The sequence below is a fragment of the Tauraco erythrolophus genome, chromosome 19, assembly GCF_009769465.1.
Source record: "Tauraco erythrolophus isolate bTauEry1 chromosome 19, bTauEry1.pri, whole genome shotgun sequence".
Taxonomy (NCBI): Eukaryota; Metazoa; Chordata; class Aves; order Musophagiformes; family Musophagidae; genus Tauraco; species Tauraco erythrolophus.
The window spans coordinates 5870756-5886685 of NC_141483.1; the positions used below are offsets into that span (position 1 = coordinate 5870756).

The window sequence follows — 15930 nt, forward strand, 5'->3', positions numbered from 1 at the left end:
AAAAAAAAAAAAAGAAGTCTCTCTCTATATTTACACACAGCACAGATAAAGAAGAGGAGAAAAGCTACAGTGTACCTTTACATGCAGGTTATAGAGGAACGTGTAACTGGCCAAACAAAAAAGACGTGGTATTCATTTACAGAAACGCAGCTAAAACTCTGTGAGCCTAACTGCAACAGTCATTCATACAACGATTGCCATCACTAGCAGGGGTGTGAATGTGCAAAAACCTCTGGTCCTAGAAAATCAGGGCTGTTCTTTTCTGTTTGGGAAACAAATAGGTACAATAATGCAGTAAGCATTTTTTTTTCTTAGAACTGAAAAGGAAAGTTCTGTGCATCCTGACATTATTCTAATATGTCAAGTAAGAAGAAATCAGTGCTAAGTGAATATTCCTTTTTTGCTCATTCTGAAGACAGTAAAAAATAAATTCAAAGAGATTTCAGTCACAGCTGAGTGACAGCTAACAAATTAGACAACAGACCATGAGACACAGATTCAGGCCAGCAGTTCTGCAGTAAAATTTAACAGGAGACAGCTTTACCCAGGTTTATTTCTTTTTCATACAGTACTGTCATAAACATTTCATAAATAATTCTACTAGGAGTATGCATGATTTATTAAATGTCTGGGAGGAGCAGGCTGGCAGAGTCCCTACTTGTCTTTGACCTGCTAGCTTTCTCTCTCACACACTGTTGTTTGTACTTGTAAAATTGAGTCAGCTGTAATTTCAACAACCCTGACTCTTCTGTACAAGAGACTAAAAACACTAGTGTTACGTGCTCCAGAAGAAAAAGGTATTTCAACAGTGAACTATCTACAGAAAGACACTTAGACATTCATTTAACTCTTTTGTATCATGAAGGCCAAAGAGTTCTCAAAAATAAAACCAAACTGAATTACGTGGAAGCAAATAAACACTTTAAGCAAAGCGTTTCTGTTGAAAACAACCCTAGAGAACATTAATAAGCTCAGAAAATCTTAAGGTTGGCCATTTAATTTCTAAGATTAGATGTGACTACTTACTTTTGTAGAGCTCTAGAATTTCTGTTTTATCACCCGGCTCTGTATGTGAAGACACTAGCTGGGACAGTGGGCTGCAACACCATCTGTATGCAATGGATGACACACAAGACTGTATTCTGAGCGCTGACCCAGATGGTGCAGTACGTTTGCTTACCCACTGCCTGGCTCGGCGCTTCGCATGAGAACAAACTAGTTGAGGTTTAACTCAGACAAGGTCAACGCAGTGTTCAGAGTTGTTTTTTTTTTCCCCCAAGTTGTTCACAGATTTAGGTTTGTCCAATTCTGGAATGTCAGATGACACTAACAGCTTTTTTTTTCATGGGCACTTGCAGCCATTTCTCTCTCGGATCTGGATTTTCTCACTGTGCTATGTCTGTGTCATCTGTACTGGATTACTGCCACATGTTCCACACAGTGTGTTACTTGAAGAGGATTTTGAAAATATAGCTGGGTAGAAGATGAGACCACCAAAATATTTTATCGTGCTAAACTCATAATGTATACTGTACCTGTTAACAGCAAGACTAAGCTACATGCATGCAGGAATAAGTCGAGATGTTAGCACAGATTCACAAAGGCCTCAACGAGTTGTTGTGCTGTCTGAGGCACTCCATATGCTAGTTATGCTACCACCATAGCAAGACACACTGCAGTTGAGTCCCAAAACTGAAATTTCTCAAGCCTGGAAGCAGTGGTCTACGTGGAGGACCCTAGACTAACATTGTATTTATCTGTCAGCAGACCCAAGTTCAGGCTGAGAATATGATTTTCACACATCTTCTCTCTTTTCTAACAATCTTGCCAATATATTGCACTGGGCTAGCATATACCTTTTGTTGAAGGTTATATTTTATTTGAAAGCATATTTAATTTCTTACTGAAGATAATAATATTAAATTATGGGAATTAAGTTTTTGTTAATTTACAAAACAGAGTTATTATACAGCTGTCTAATATCTCTACTAGCACTTTTCATCCTTCAGAGTATAAAAAGATCAATATGTGGAATAAGGAATAATTGTTTGTTGAAGTAACATTGGAACCATCCACCTAGGTATACAATGAAATCTGTCTTTAAATTAAATTACCTAGCATTAACATTCAAAAACTAGACATGATTTAGGTCAACCACTGATCTCTCTTAATGTGATAATTCACATTTTCAGGTAGAAACACTCCCTTATAATCACTGCTCAGTTCCCTACTGCTCATTTTCTTCATACATGAAAACACAGGATACTCTTGACACTTAACCCTGCAATGATGAGCAAGGCAGCCTTGATCATGCAAAGTTCACACTCGACTTGAAGTATGTTGAATAATTTCATTAACTTCTATGAGAATACCTGCATCAGCTGGATCTGAGCCAAAGTATTCACCAGTTTGAAGAGTTAATCACACTGCAGGATTCTTGTACAGAAAGCAGGCAGATATTGCAGGGAAATAACCAGAACAAAGCCATGCAGCCATCAATCAGGTCACAACTGTTTGGTCTATACCCTATCAGACTGACAGTATTTGTTAATCAAAACTTCTATCCAGAAAGACAGAATGACAAAGAAGCTCTTTTTGCAAACTGATGCATAACATAATTTTGAATCACTGTCAGTATTCCTCAGTTGTTCAACCCAGCTGAGAGATTATAATCAGAGAGGAGCACGCACTTATACTTAACAGAAATTTGCAGAAGTGCTAATTAACACAACATACAGCAAAAATGAAGATAGATGTTAATAGATATAGAATGGAAATAAATTTCCTAATTAAAATATTAAAACAGAAGCACTGGATGGGAAAGCAGAGACATAAAATTCTGTCACTGCAATCACAGGTGATCATATAACAGATACATAGTCCAGAAAGACAAAGGGAACATCTCCAGCTTATTGCCACACATTCGAAGCCTATACGACAGTGCTGCTACTACACTGTGGGACTTGGAAGTACTCTTTCTGCTGAGCCACGCTACAGAAGCTGAACATAAGAAAGCTCCTTCCAACTCCAGACATTTCTTAGAACAACTAACACCATTTTTTTGTCACGAGAAATGCAAGTCTAGTTGAGAAACAGTAAACAAGAGGATAATTAAGATGAATATAATTAGAATTTTTATAGAGGGCTTAATCATCAAATATATGGTAAATGATGCATAACTGAGAAATGTTGGTGCTTCTCTCCCCGTGTTTTCAAGCTCATCAGAAATAATCCCTCTAATGTGATTCCCTTCAAGAGAGGAAAATCCCAGCAGCTATCTCTATAATACAATTCTGCCTTTCCTGTAGCCACTTGACAGGCTTGTGTAACGTGCCTTTGCTGATTTTCACGTTACCATCCATTTGCAAACCTTTTAAATGAGAAACAGGTGTTGAAAGTACGGGTGTGTTTATCGGCTGCATAAACTTACGTTGAAGAAATTCGTCTTGTTCCTCTCGCAGAAGAGGCCCTGCGCAGGCATGTGCTTCAGCTGCTGCCAGGGGACCCCGCTGCCCAGCAGCACGTCGCGGGCCCACTGCAGGTTCTGCGGATGAAACGGGGCAGGTGAGTTGCAGGCAGGGGATGGAAATGCCACCACAGGTAGACATACAAAGCGCTCGATTGTTTTTATTTATTAACCTGCATTGTCATTGCTCATTTTCCAGGTAGCTGCTGTGCTGACAGTACTTGTAGAGGCATGTGATTTGGAGAAGACATCCCTCAGGAGACACAAGCCAGCCTGCCTCCGAGCAAGCATCCCGACTGATCCGCCCCAGCAGAGCGGATAGTCACTCCCCTACAGCTGCTGAATCCAGCCTCCTACCATCAAGTTTTGCTTTCTTGCCTTTAAAAAAAATTATTATTTAAAAAAACACCTTGATTTCATTGACATGTACCTTCCATCTCCCATCACCTACAGAAACCTGAACTACAGGTATATTTAAAAACACCTTAACTTTTTGGTAAAAGTTGAATTTTAATGCTCAGTATAAAATAATTTATAAATAAAAAAGATAAAGTTTCTCAGCAAACAGTGGCACTCACTGTGTGGGTATCCCGCAGCTCTCCACATGCCGGGTCCCTCTCTGCCCCTGAGTCCTGCCAGTTTCCCACCTCCCACGCTCCGGCAGAGGCCCCTCAGCTCTCCCCTCGGGTGAAGGACCCTCGAGGCACACACCCGCCAGCACCCAGGCGAACCCAAATGGCACCTTTAGGCTTAACCTTCAGCCTTCTTGCAGTGGGGTGCAGAATTCAGGCCTCTTACCTCTACCCAGCCATGGCCCTCTGTGCAATTTCACTCAACCTCTCTGTAAAATTCCACGCCTGCCATCGGATTTGGTTAATAGCGCTCCACGAGTTAACAAGAAAGCATCCGTAGGAGACTAAGTGATAGACAACAATCAAAAATTCATAAAAGCGCTGCCCCTCTAAGGGTTCAACGCATGAACATCTCTTGTGTAGTTGAGGACTAGGGACAGCTGTTGGCTCCAGGCAAAACATTCCTCACAGATGGGACAATTATTAATTGTAAGGTCTCACTGATAGAGGTTTTGCTTTACTTCATTTATTCTTTCAGTATCAGAATGTAGCATTTGAGTTGCATGAGACTGGCTTTTTTCACAGACAACTTTGCTGCAGAGCAGATAAAAGAACGAGGAAGATAATTGGTTTGTAGAGAAAAATTACAATGTTGAATTTTGATTCGTTTTCTGTGGGCTGAAGATACGCTTCCGTGAATCATAAATTTGATGCAATCATGTCCATCCAAGAACTATATTCTATATTCCAGCTGTAATATTTTTTTCTTAATTTTTTTTTTTAGGTGGGGGGAGGTGTTTTAAGCAAAATTCTCAGCCTGTTTTCCAAATTATTTTCTTTACAAGACTGGTAAAACAGCAAAAGCCCTGCTCAATGTAAGTGCTTTTGTCCTAATGACGGTAATCATGCAGAAATCTCCAATGTCTTCTCAGAATTGGAGCATCCCCTCCAGCAAAACGCTGATTACAGATTCATGTGCAAGAGAGCTGAACATGAGAAATACTAACCAGATATTTACGGATGTCAAAAACACTTCATTCAGAAAGCTGATACAGGTACTTTATACAGGACCTTCATGATTATAGTGTACGACAGTTGAGGGGATTTGGATAGCTTTCTTTTGGTATGGGACAAATACATGTTAGCTCACAAATATCACAAGGTACTTTTTGGCTAGTCAGGGGAACCAGTAAATTTAATTATTATCACTGAATGTCAAATTTAATTAAGACTGAAGAAAGAAAAGTACGTAACCTTAACTGTATACCAACTTCTTCCTACAGTACTTCTTTGTAATATATATTTCTGTAGTCCTGTTAACCTAAGCCTGCAAAATACTTTGAAATACATACAGAAGAAAATACAACTCAGAAACAAGCCTACAAAAATCTGGTCTTCCATGAAAGTCATCCTGTTTTGAATAAAATCAGAATCCAGTAAAAATAAGCCTATCATAACGCCCAAGATCCAGGCACATAAATGCTTTATTTTATGTCAATCATAATCATCAGAAATGTTAAGTAAATTCCAAGTATGAAAACGTAGCGAAATATTGCCTAATATGTGGCAATCTGAATCTTACAGTTAAAACTATCACAAAAATTAAAGAAAAACAAAACCCTTAAGAAAGCTACCACCACAAAAGCTTAAATAGAAAATCCCAGTCTAAACAAATTTTAGCTACGGATGTATTCTTGAATCCAAGTTTTATGATGAAAATGTTAAAAGATCATTACGTATAGCGTCAGGCTCCGGTGATTTGCTTGGCACATTATACTGGCCATCCATAGGCATGTATTTTGGCACATATAATTCATAGGCTTTTATTGAACAAGATGATGACAGTATCCTAGCTAGGAGGAAAAAAGACCATTCAGACAAATGGGGCAATTACACGGTAACTTCACACAATCAAAACTAATAGGAACAAAAGATGTAGTTACAGATTTTCCACTACCCTTCTCCTTAAATCAGATCAATTATTCCCAGTAAATACGCCTGAGCAGGTCTCAACTCATTAGATTGTTTCACAGAGTCTGCTCTGCTTATTTTTTAGCTGATGAAGTTATTATTAGGAGTAGGTGAAGGGATCCAGGACATAGCAAAAAGGATTTATGCTTCTTGGCACACTGCTTGCCAGTCTGAAATGCTGGATTTAGCTGTCTGACTCAGGGCAATTATGAAGTACTCTTTCCAGTTCAGCTGTTGCCTCCCACATCTTCACCACCCCGAGACTCAAAGAGAAGATGACTGACAGGGTACAGTAACTTGCAAAAGACTTTACCAGCATTGTTAAAGTGGAAAAAGAAAATCTCTTATGGTCAACTAAGTGGAAATCTGAGTCACCTGAGATGGATATTCCTTAACTCGGTGGTGTCAGAAGTCACCTTTACCTAACTTGGAAACTCTATGCAGTGTTGCTGAGAGGTGTACAAAACATTCGACTACACCTTAATCCTTCCCTCTATTTTATTTTACAGTCTGTTAGAAGGCTTTGACTCAAAAAACCCTAGTGCTACTGCATCAAATAAAAGCAAATTATAAAGACTACTGACCTTGAAGAGGAGCCTTTTGAATTAACTGTTATTACCAAACTGTTACAACTAGAAATGCTTACATCGATTACTCTTCAGATTATGCCTGTCTCGAAGTATATATTAAACCTACATATATAATCTTGTGATTTTTACATGCATGTGTTATGCCTAGTTTGACTAAACTGTCATGCTACTGATATTATGTTATACCTGACACTAATATCTCCATTAAGGGCTCTGATAATAATGGACTTAATAGAATATAAAAACTTAAAAAAACACCCTAAATCATACAAATAATATCTGTGAGCAGAATCTTCCAGGATTTACAGAGTGTTTTTTATTTTGAGATAAAAAAAGCACTTAAGTAAATATTTTTATTTCCTGACAATCTGCTCACTGCAGTGTCACACCAGTTCTACATACTGATCCATAAGGACCATAAGGCAAACACTTTCACAAAACTTTTTAGTTATACTGACGAACAGCATCTTGCCAAGTCCTATCTTCTCCTTCCAAACTCTGCCAACACTCATTTTGGAGGCAAAAATCACAAAAGATGCAGACTTTACTTCAAGACAGAGACAAAATGAATGGGAAACTAAAACTGCTGCCCAAACTGGAATGAAGTAATTTCTGAAAATGCATCCTTACTTTCCTGCACGTTTATTCCAACAAGAAACAGCTATGTACAAATTTGCTTTGATAACAGAGTAAAATAACGAGAAAGAGCCTTCAAATAGTAAGCAGGATTTTGCAGGGGAAAAAAACAAAAACAAAACATGAAGCCAAACAAAATGTTGAAAGATTTTGAAAAGGATGTTAAAAAAAGCACTCAACAACTATTTTTACTAATCTTGCAACAGCAAAACCGATAATACTGTAAAATGGGAGAAAACAGATTGCATATGGAAAACTTGTTTTTCTACGCACTATGGAGACCTGCCAATCCTCTCCTTTCCCAGCCAACCATGAATTTTGGCCATCAGTCTAAATTCTTCATACAAATTCCTGGCACTGGTACATAAATGCTGAATTTTCCAAGATGGTTATATGCATTTAAAAATTAATTTCAGCTTTCTAAAATTTACCAATAATCCACTCCGCCCCCACAGCATCTCAACCTGATGTAATTTATCTCATTTCTTAAATCAGGCTTATCACCAGTATATCCAAGCATACTTCTTACTCCAGTTATTGCTGAAAATGCATAGATGCATTTTGTGGTTTAAGTTTGTTCAGGAGTGTAACTCTCACTAAAGACATATTCGTGTACCATTAAAACACAGACATTTGACACTGCTCTACAAAAGAACCTGAATGAGTCATCAAAGAAAGAAAATTACAACCTCTTGAAACTATGTAGTACACGTATATCAGTAGGAAGAGGGTTTTTTGGCAGTGTTGAGTTGTCGTTAGTTATCCAGAGAAGTAATAAAAAGGGACAGTAAAGCCAACAATGCTTCTTGAAGCCAACCTGGTAACTACTAGGCTCAAACAGGCAGGATTCAAGTTTTTTTGAGTTCCAAGAGGAGACAGATTTAGACAACAATACGCATTTCATACAGAAAAACATTACATATCACTAAGTTGACATTTATATAGGAAGAGAGACACAAAAAGCAAAAGAGAAGGCTTCATCAGGGAAAAAAAAAAAACCAGAAGAAAATATTTTGCAAGTAGTTCCTCAGGCAAGGACATGCTATTTGAACCAATAAATTGAAAACAGGACGCCTTTTTTGTTGAATGTTGATACAAAATCATTTGTCAGCAACAGTAATGACAGATTGCAGGAATCTATGGCTCCTATTAACGATTAGCTCCATGGAAAAATTAACAACTGTCACATACAAACAGCAAAGGAATGTTTTCAAAACAAGCTGTCTTTAAAAAAAGGGTACTATTTTTCTGGATAATCACCGTACAGCCAACTGGAATATTCATCATCTTTCAGTAGATGGCTAAGATACACTACTTGTTCAATTCGCAGCAGTCCTGTTAATATGTTTTCTATCTGAGGCAAGGAGCATGATTTGTTTCCATTACCTTCCCTTCCCTATTATTCACACAAGCTTCAGTACTGGTGGGGAAAAGAATTCAGGAAGTCATGCAGTGCAGCATATGACACAACACAAGACTTCCAAATACAAAATCTGTGAGCTCAAACCTTGATTATGACAATTAGTGAAACGACTCTGATAATTTCAACCTACTATTCATACACGTTTTACTAACTGATACTTCAGAAAGACAAAGGATTATATCAACAGAAGTACGCAGAAGTAAAATAAAGAATTACATAATTAAAAAAAATGGTAATTCATAGCAGAATGCTTTTGAAATTAATTTTATTATAAAGAACATGCAAGGGTGATGCTAGAGCAAACAAGTTCTTTTGCTCTCACCTCAAACAGGAACCGATACTATTACAGTCACCAAGATACTGTTATTCCTGTGTAATCCAAAATCACCAGCTCGTGAGCAGTAGCATCACTGACTGGCTTTCACTCAGTGATTTCTAAACAGCAAATAATTTTGTCTTACTCAGGATGACCTCTATGCTCTGACAGTAGGAAAACTTTCATTCTACACACAAAGACTCAAGATAGCCAGAAAGTCTGTCTCACATGATGTGTTTGCACCAATACTGATTAATTTCTGCTTCCAAGTCACTTTTCAGTCCACTTACTCAGGAAAATAATTGCTGACATTTTTACAAGAACATCTTAATTTATTGTGACATATCTAAAAGGTAATTCTCTGCAGAATGACAAAAAATTACTTAGTTCAGTAATAAAACAAGAAATTTTCAACTTATCTGGCCTCACACGCATGAATCAGACACTCCAGGAACTGAAGACTTCCCAAAGCACAGTTCCAATCCAAACTGCATTAAACAAACTTATCTGCTGTATTTTAACACCAAGACTTCGAAATTGGTAAAATGACAATACGGTTTGTTTCCTTGGGCAACACACAGAGTTAGTCAGCACCACATCACCAGTCTGCTCACCTTGTGGGTCTTGCTGTAAGTGTACAGATACGCCAGTCTGTAGAGGCTCTTGTAGTGCTGGGGAAAGCGGCTGAGACACAAACAGAAGGAGGCAATACACTGCTCTGTCAGGAACTTCCGCTGCTCCTCCAGGTCTGCTGGAAGACCATGAGGAAATTCAGATGCATCTCCACAAGGTTCAGCTTTCTTCTTGCAGTCCCACTGTGTGGGTGGGGGGACTGCAGCTTTGATGGGATTGCCAGAAGCAGATTGAGGATCCACCAGAATTTTCTGGCCAGTGGACTCAGCAGGATGGTAAGACTCTGAGCATTCCAGCAGCTCTTCTGACTTTCCTGCAACTGGAACATTAAGAGAAGACAAAAATGACAATAAAAATTACAAAATGGCAAATGAAATACACAAAATTACGAAAATTAGATACAACAAATGGTAATCCTTTTCTCCATTAAAGCAAAGACAGAAATATTGAGTGGTACTATTCCTGATGTTTAATGAATAAGTAATCTTCAGCTCATTAACAGACAGAGCCAAACATTGATCTCTCCATTTGGGTTTTTCCCTGAGCAATACTAAGAATTCAGCACACCTTACACAATGAAGGATTTGATATACTGTTGGAAGATGGCAGGAAGGGGGAACATGATAAAATAAAAGTGCAAATTCAGTAGAATTCTATTGCAAAGAAAGGAAGAAGGAACAGCAAATTAAAGCCATCCTGCCGAGTGAAATGTATTATTCTTAACAACCCACCTAGAGGAACACAATTTCAGAAAACAATTTAGGCTGGGACAGAATGATTAGCAGCAGCTAACCTGGCCTTCTGGATAACACAGGACCTACAGTTTTATCCAAATGTTTTTGCGATTAACTTGGTAACTCATCGTTCAATTGACCCATCTTTTCTTGAAGGATACTGAATCTTACTTCAGAAAACATCTTAGTGGGAGCTTTCACATTTCTTGTTAGGTAGCCATTATTGCTGAAAACATGCATGCTACATGCAGATTGATTTTTTTAACTTTGATTTTTAGTTACAGAAGTTTACTGTGTCTTTGTCTTTGCTAGGATAAAGAGCCTCTTACACTAGATCTTCTCTCCTAGCAAGCTATACTAAAGTATACTCCATCCTCAAGTATGAAGCTGCTCCTTAACCTTTTCTCCTTTGAGTCAAACATGATTTCCAGAACACAAATTTTCCAAAATGTGCTTGGGACAATCTATGTATCCATTATAATTTTACTCCATAGAGAGCTTTATGGAAAAATACAACATTCCAGTTCCACAACCCAGAAAAGTGGGCAAAATTTATACATTGGTCTTGTTTGTCTTTCCCTACTGAAGTTCAACCTCTATCTACTGCCACATGCAACTGTACAAACATCAGACACAGAAATTCCAGCTAATGGATTTTGAAACAATTTTTCCAGTGGAATACAGAACACTTACTACTATTAACATACGGAAAAGTTTGGTAGAGAGCAATTCCACTTCTCTGAAATAAAGCACCCAATGGAATAAAACATCCAATTCCACTACTTGTGCTTTTCTATGCACTGAATATCATAGAATGGTTTGAGCTGGAAAGGACTTTAAAGATCATCTAGTTCCAACCCCCCTGCCATGTGCAGGGACACCTTCCACTAGATCAGGTTGCTCAAAGCTTCATCCAGCCTGGCCTTGAACACTTCAAGCTGTTACTGGGCCAGAACAAAAGGGGTATCTATACCTTGGGAAAAGAAAAAATGTTTTGTTTGAGACTGTCTTCAAATAACTACTCCTTAAATTGTTTAGAGATTTGAAACATTGAAGAAAGAGTGAATAATAACCTAAGAGAAGGCAAGCCAGTCAAAGGGCCACCACAGACAGTAGTTTATCATTATTCTTTTCTTTGTATGGTTTAACAGGTAGTACAAAGTAGGATGACGACCACATAAGCAAACCACAGTTTCAGTTTTAAGCTACACACATACCCAAAGCAGTAACACCGAGTTAAAATTTTCAGTCACAGTGCAGCGTGTTTCAGTGCTTCTGCAGGCCAGAAGAAACATTCTAATGAGAATACCCCAGCTGACATTATCTATTAAATCAGACATACTCTTATCCTCTGCAGATCCCAGGGTCTCTTTGCTGGGCATCAGTGCATCAGCACAGGTAGTAGAAATCCTCTTCTCTGTGTAAGTCTTCCTCAGGCTGTCTTGAGAACTGGCAGGCTCATTAAACATATCCTGCGTGGAACTGGAGTCAGACAGCACCGCGGCAGTGCTATCCTGACTCCTCTCTGCAAAACAGATAGAGGAGGAATGCACCACATAATACTTACCAAGCTGTTACTTGCATCTTGGTAACAGCAACATAAAACTGCAGCCACTCTGCAAACCCCTTTCAAGTACAATACAGCATCCTTAACAACCACCAATTCTGTTGTCTAAAAGATATTTATTTTCTTTTAAGTTGTCTACTTCAACTGATCATTTTCATCTTGCCTCTTTGTGCTAAGAAATTAAAACCCCAGTCTTCTTTCACTAGGTATTACTTAACACTAATGTAACAGAGAGCTTCCTGCCCCACCACATTTCTTCCTAGAATATCATCTTGGAATCTGATTCAAAAGGAACGATGCTCAACTTTCGAAAGCTGAGGATGCAATATTTCAGGTAGTATGGTCCCATAAGATTTCTCAGGTTTACTGTGTCATTTACCTTGAAAAGGACTCAGTATAATTTTGAGTCTGACACAACTGACAAGAGAAAACCACGAACAATAATACTGGTAAAATTACCTGTGAAGGACAGAAAAATCAGTACCATTAGAGGGCAAAGACTTACAGGAGTGATCACTGATGCCATCTATCCTGCAGGTGTTAGATGCTGTTCAGCACATGTTCTGAAAGGTGATTTGATAGGGCAAATGAACAATCCATCAAAGAACTAGGTCTAAGATAGACAGGAAAACTCTTGGACTTCACGGCAGTAGACAGAAGAATAGAAGTGACTTTGCCCTGACAGAGTGGAGTAGTGTATGTTGGCTGCTGACTACATTACAGTCACAACTAAGTTGTTAACCTGCTGATAGCTGTTACAGCACAGGAAAAGCTGTATGGGATCGTGGCTTCATCATGGGGGACAAAATTCACACCTCAGAACAAAGAGGCAAGTGAAAACCTTCCACCTATGTCTGAAATCTGCCTGATACAACCCAAGCTCTTCTGCATCAAGGGTTATCAGAAGCAACCCTGCATGACCAAAAAACGCAGCTTAGTATCTCCAACAAAAAGATGTATGCATATTCCCACTGCGATGGGAAATTAGCATTTTTCTGTTACATTGTGCCAACATACATATGCCAACAGTGCCCAACACAAAATTCCAATACAGGCAATTCTCTCTAAATCTGTAGCCCTAAAGATTAATTTTCAGTTTCTGCTTAAGATACAAGAATAGCTTAACCAAGAGGCATGTTACATCCATTATCTAGGTAGTTCCACTGCATTCTTATTCATTAATTTTCTTGATAAGATCAAGAAAGAAAATTAAAAAAGGAAAAGCCCTTGCTTTGAGATGAGCTGGTAATTTAATTAAATTTCATCTGTTCCATCTGAATTGCACTTGTACAGGAGAGAGCTAAGGGCCTCCTATGAACTTATTTTATCAAGATAAATCCCTCTGCAGACCTTCAGCTTGCAGATCAGGTTCTGCTTATTAGGATTCCAACAAATTTAAACCAAATTTGATGCACTCTGTAGGCTTTTCACTACCACACAAAGAAAACCTTCCCTTTCACTGAACAGATCTTAATAAAACTGTATCTTGAAAAAGAATGGGGGAACAGTCTTTGCTTCCTAATTGGAAGTTATATAGTTGGTTAATGATGACAAGTTTTATATAGAAAGAATGTAATTATAAAGAATGGGAAGAGAAGGGTTCTGAAGAGAGGTCAGTCAAGCTTTAAATGACTCATTTATAAAGCTTTAATAACCTTCTGTGGTACAAATGGATACTGCTGAACTCCCAGTTGGCATCAGGAAAAACATTTACAGTAGCTCCCTTCAATTTTATTTTTTTTTTTAAAGGAAGTTTCTGCATCTGTGGCAAAGTGGCTAAATTACTCATCTCGGGGAAAAGAATAAATTGCAAATGTCCAAATGTTGCCATGAGCCTGGAGGTCAGTTCTGATGTGTGGGTTATGACAGATGAGGCATTAGAATGTAAATCAAGAACTGCTAGACCAATATACGAGAGTGATATCAGATCACTAGGAAATTACACTGACTTCTCAGCATGCAAAGAGAGACAATCATTTAGCATGTTATGTTTCAAACGTATGCGTGACAGGGAAACTTTTCCCAATGGGGAACAGATATAAATACCTCCCTACAATTAACTACCTATTTCGACTTGAAATTTCTACTAAAATGAGTGTAGGTCTAGGCATGTATGTTCATTCTCCTTTACTTTCAATACGTTAACTATAAAAAAAAATAATCTTGATGATATTAACACTGGGCTCCTTAATCACTGAAAAACAGAGGAAGACTACTATTGAGTCAGCTTCCTATTATTTTAGACACTTCTTGAATGCAGTAGATGCTTCCAAACTAAGTGGGCCTGAAGAAAAACACTGGAGTATTTCAGAAATTAGCAGCAGCCACCAGTTACTAGTATTAATTTCTCAGAAGTCACAGAGGATGGGTAAAGTTCCAGGGAATGGAGAACAAAGTGTAGTACCTGTCTTTATAAAGGATAAAAAGTCAAAGCTATTAGCCAGCCAGCCTTCATTTTCCCCAGAATTATTTGAGCATAAATAAATAAATTCACCTATAAGCACCTAAACCATAACAAGATCAGTAGCAGAAAAAGTGTGTGTGTGTATCCAAGCACATATATTCACATATACTTGTAAAGAATTAGCGATTCTCAAACCAGAAATGGTCAAAATGTCATGCTATTGTAAAAGCAATTCAGCAAACTATCACACTTGAATGTATAATCAGTAACTTCACAGAAAAAATACATAAGAGTCTTCCTGTTCTACTGAGCACTAATGAAAATTAAGCTTAATTATGGTGTCTGTATTTGGGACTCACATTTTAAAAAATACACTGAATAACTAGAATGAACTCAGAGGAGAGGAGAAAAAATGATGGGACATTAATGATACGGCATATAAGAAAAACATTGGGAGAATTGGACTTATCTTCAAAAAGATGATGGAGAATTTCCAAATATATATAATTAACCAAAATAAAAATACAGTAATTGCTCTTCATATTCACTAAGTACAGAGCAAGAGGCAATAGGTTTTAATTGCATCAAGAAAATGGCTTTTTTCCCCCCCTAATCTGTAGCCTAACTGTTACATACAGTTAAAAAATGGCATAGAGAACCTATGGAATCACTGGAGGTTTTCAAAGACAGGTAGACAGATAACTATCATTTGTTTGGTTACCCAAGATGTACCTTCATATAATAAAACTCTGTCAGTACCTAAATGCTGTAGTATGTAATGCAGAACTCACAGCAATTGTACCAAGTCACATCCTAACTCTGCTTTTTAAAAAAAGTCTACATATTTTTCATACATGAAAGTACTATGCTTTTCTACCCTAACTCACAAATATCTTATCCATATACTAGACAGACACGCACCATATATTTTTACATTCATTGTGTTATAAAGCTTTTCCTTCATCTGATTAAGTGTTGACTGTAGTTGAGACAGTCATTAGTTACTCAACCTACATACCAAGACCACTGTAGCCCGAGAGACATGAGAATTAATTCCAAATTCCCAAGTGCTATTGCTACCTGTCCTTTTGAAAGATGCAAATCCAAAGAGAACATCAGTGCTTTTTATTATTTTCTACAATAATTAAAATACAATTTAATGCAACTCGGTGTAATTGACAAGTTAAAAAATGGCTGTTTTACTATTTTGTTTACCTAAGGTATTTTCTTAGTTCCCTCATCCGGCAATAGCAATAAGGCAAGCTTTTCCAAAACGCTAAAGTGATTTCTCAGTTATAAGCAAATGAGAAATCAAGGACTAAATATTCTTTTGAGGTCCCTTCCTGTCAAGCTTCTTATTATTTCAAAAGCTAAGATAAAAACGCAACTGGGTATTAATGTCCCAAAATTATTAACTGTAGTGGAGATGAAGAGAATAGGGAAAAAGATCTACTAAATTGTGCAAAAATAACTGCAACAAAATTCCTATTAAAAAATATGTCCTGATACCAGATTGTCTCTTTGATATTATCACATTTTTTTTCATTACTTTGTTGCATCACTCCTAAGTTTTAGGAAGACTTCAAACAACTTGATGAACTGAAATCTCTATTTGATA

The 15930-nt window shown here is 37.7% G+C and overlaps 1 protein-coding gene across 1 annotated transcript in view; it reads right to left on the reverse strand.

Moving 5' to 3' along the window:
- CABIN1 (calcineurin binding protein 1) overlaps positions 1-15930 on the reverse strand; it is a 113272-nt gene that overhangs the window by 59959 nt on the left and 37383 nt on the right. The window contains 3 exon segments of the mRNA XM_086623810.1: positions 3431-3544; positions 9589-9920; positions 11684-11866. Coding sequence (XP_086479936.1) covers positions 3431-3544; positions 9589-9920; positions 11684-11866 — 629 coding nt within the window.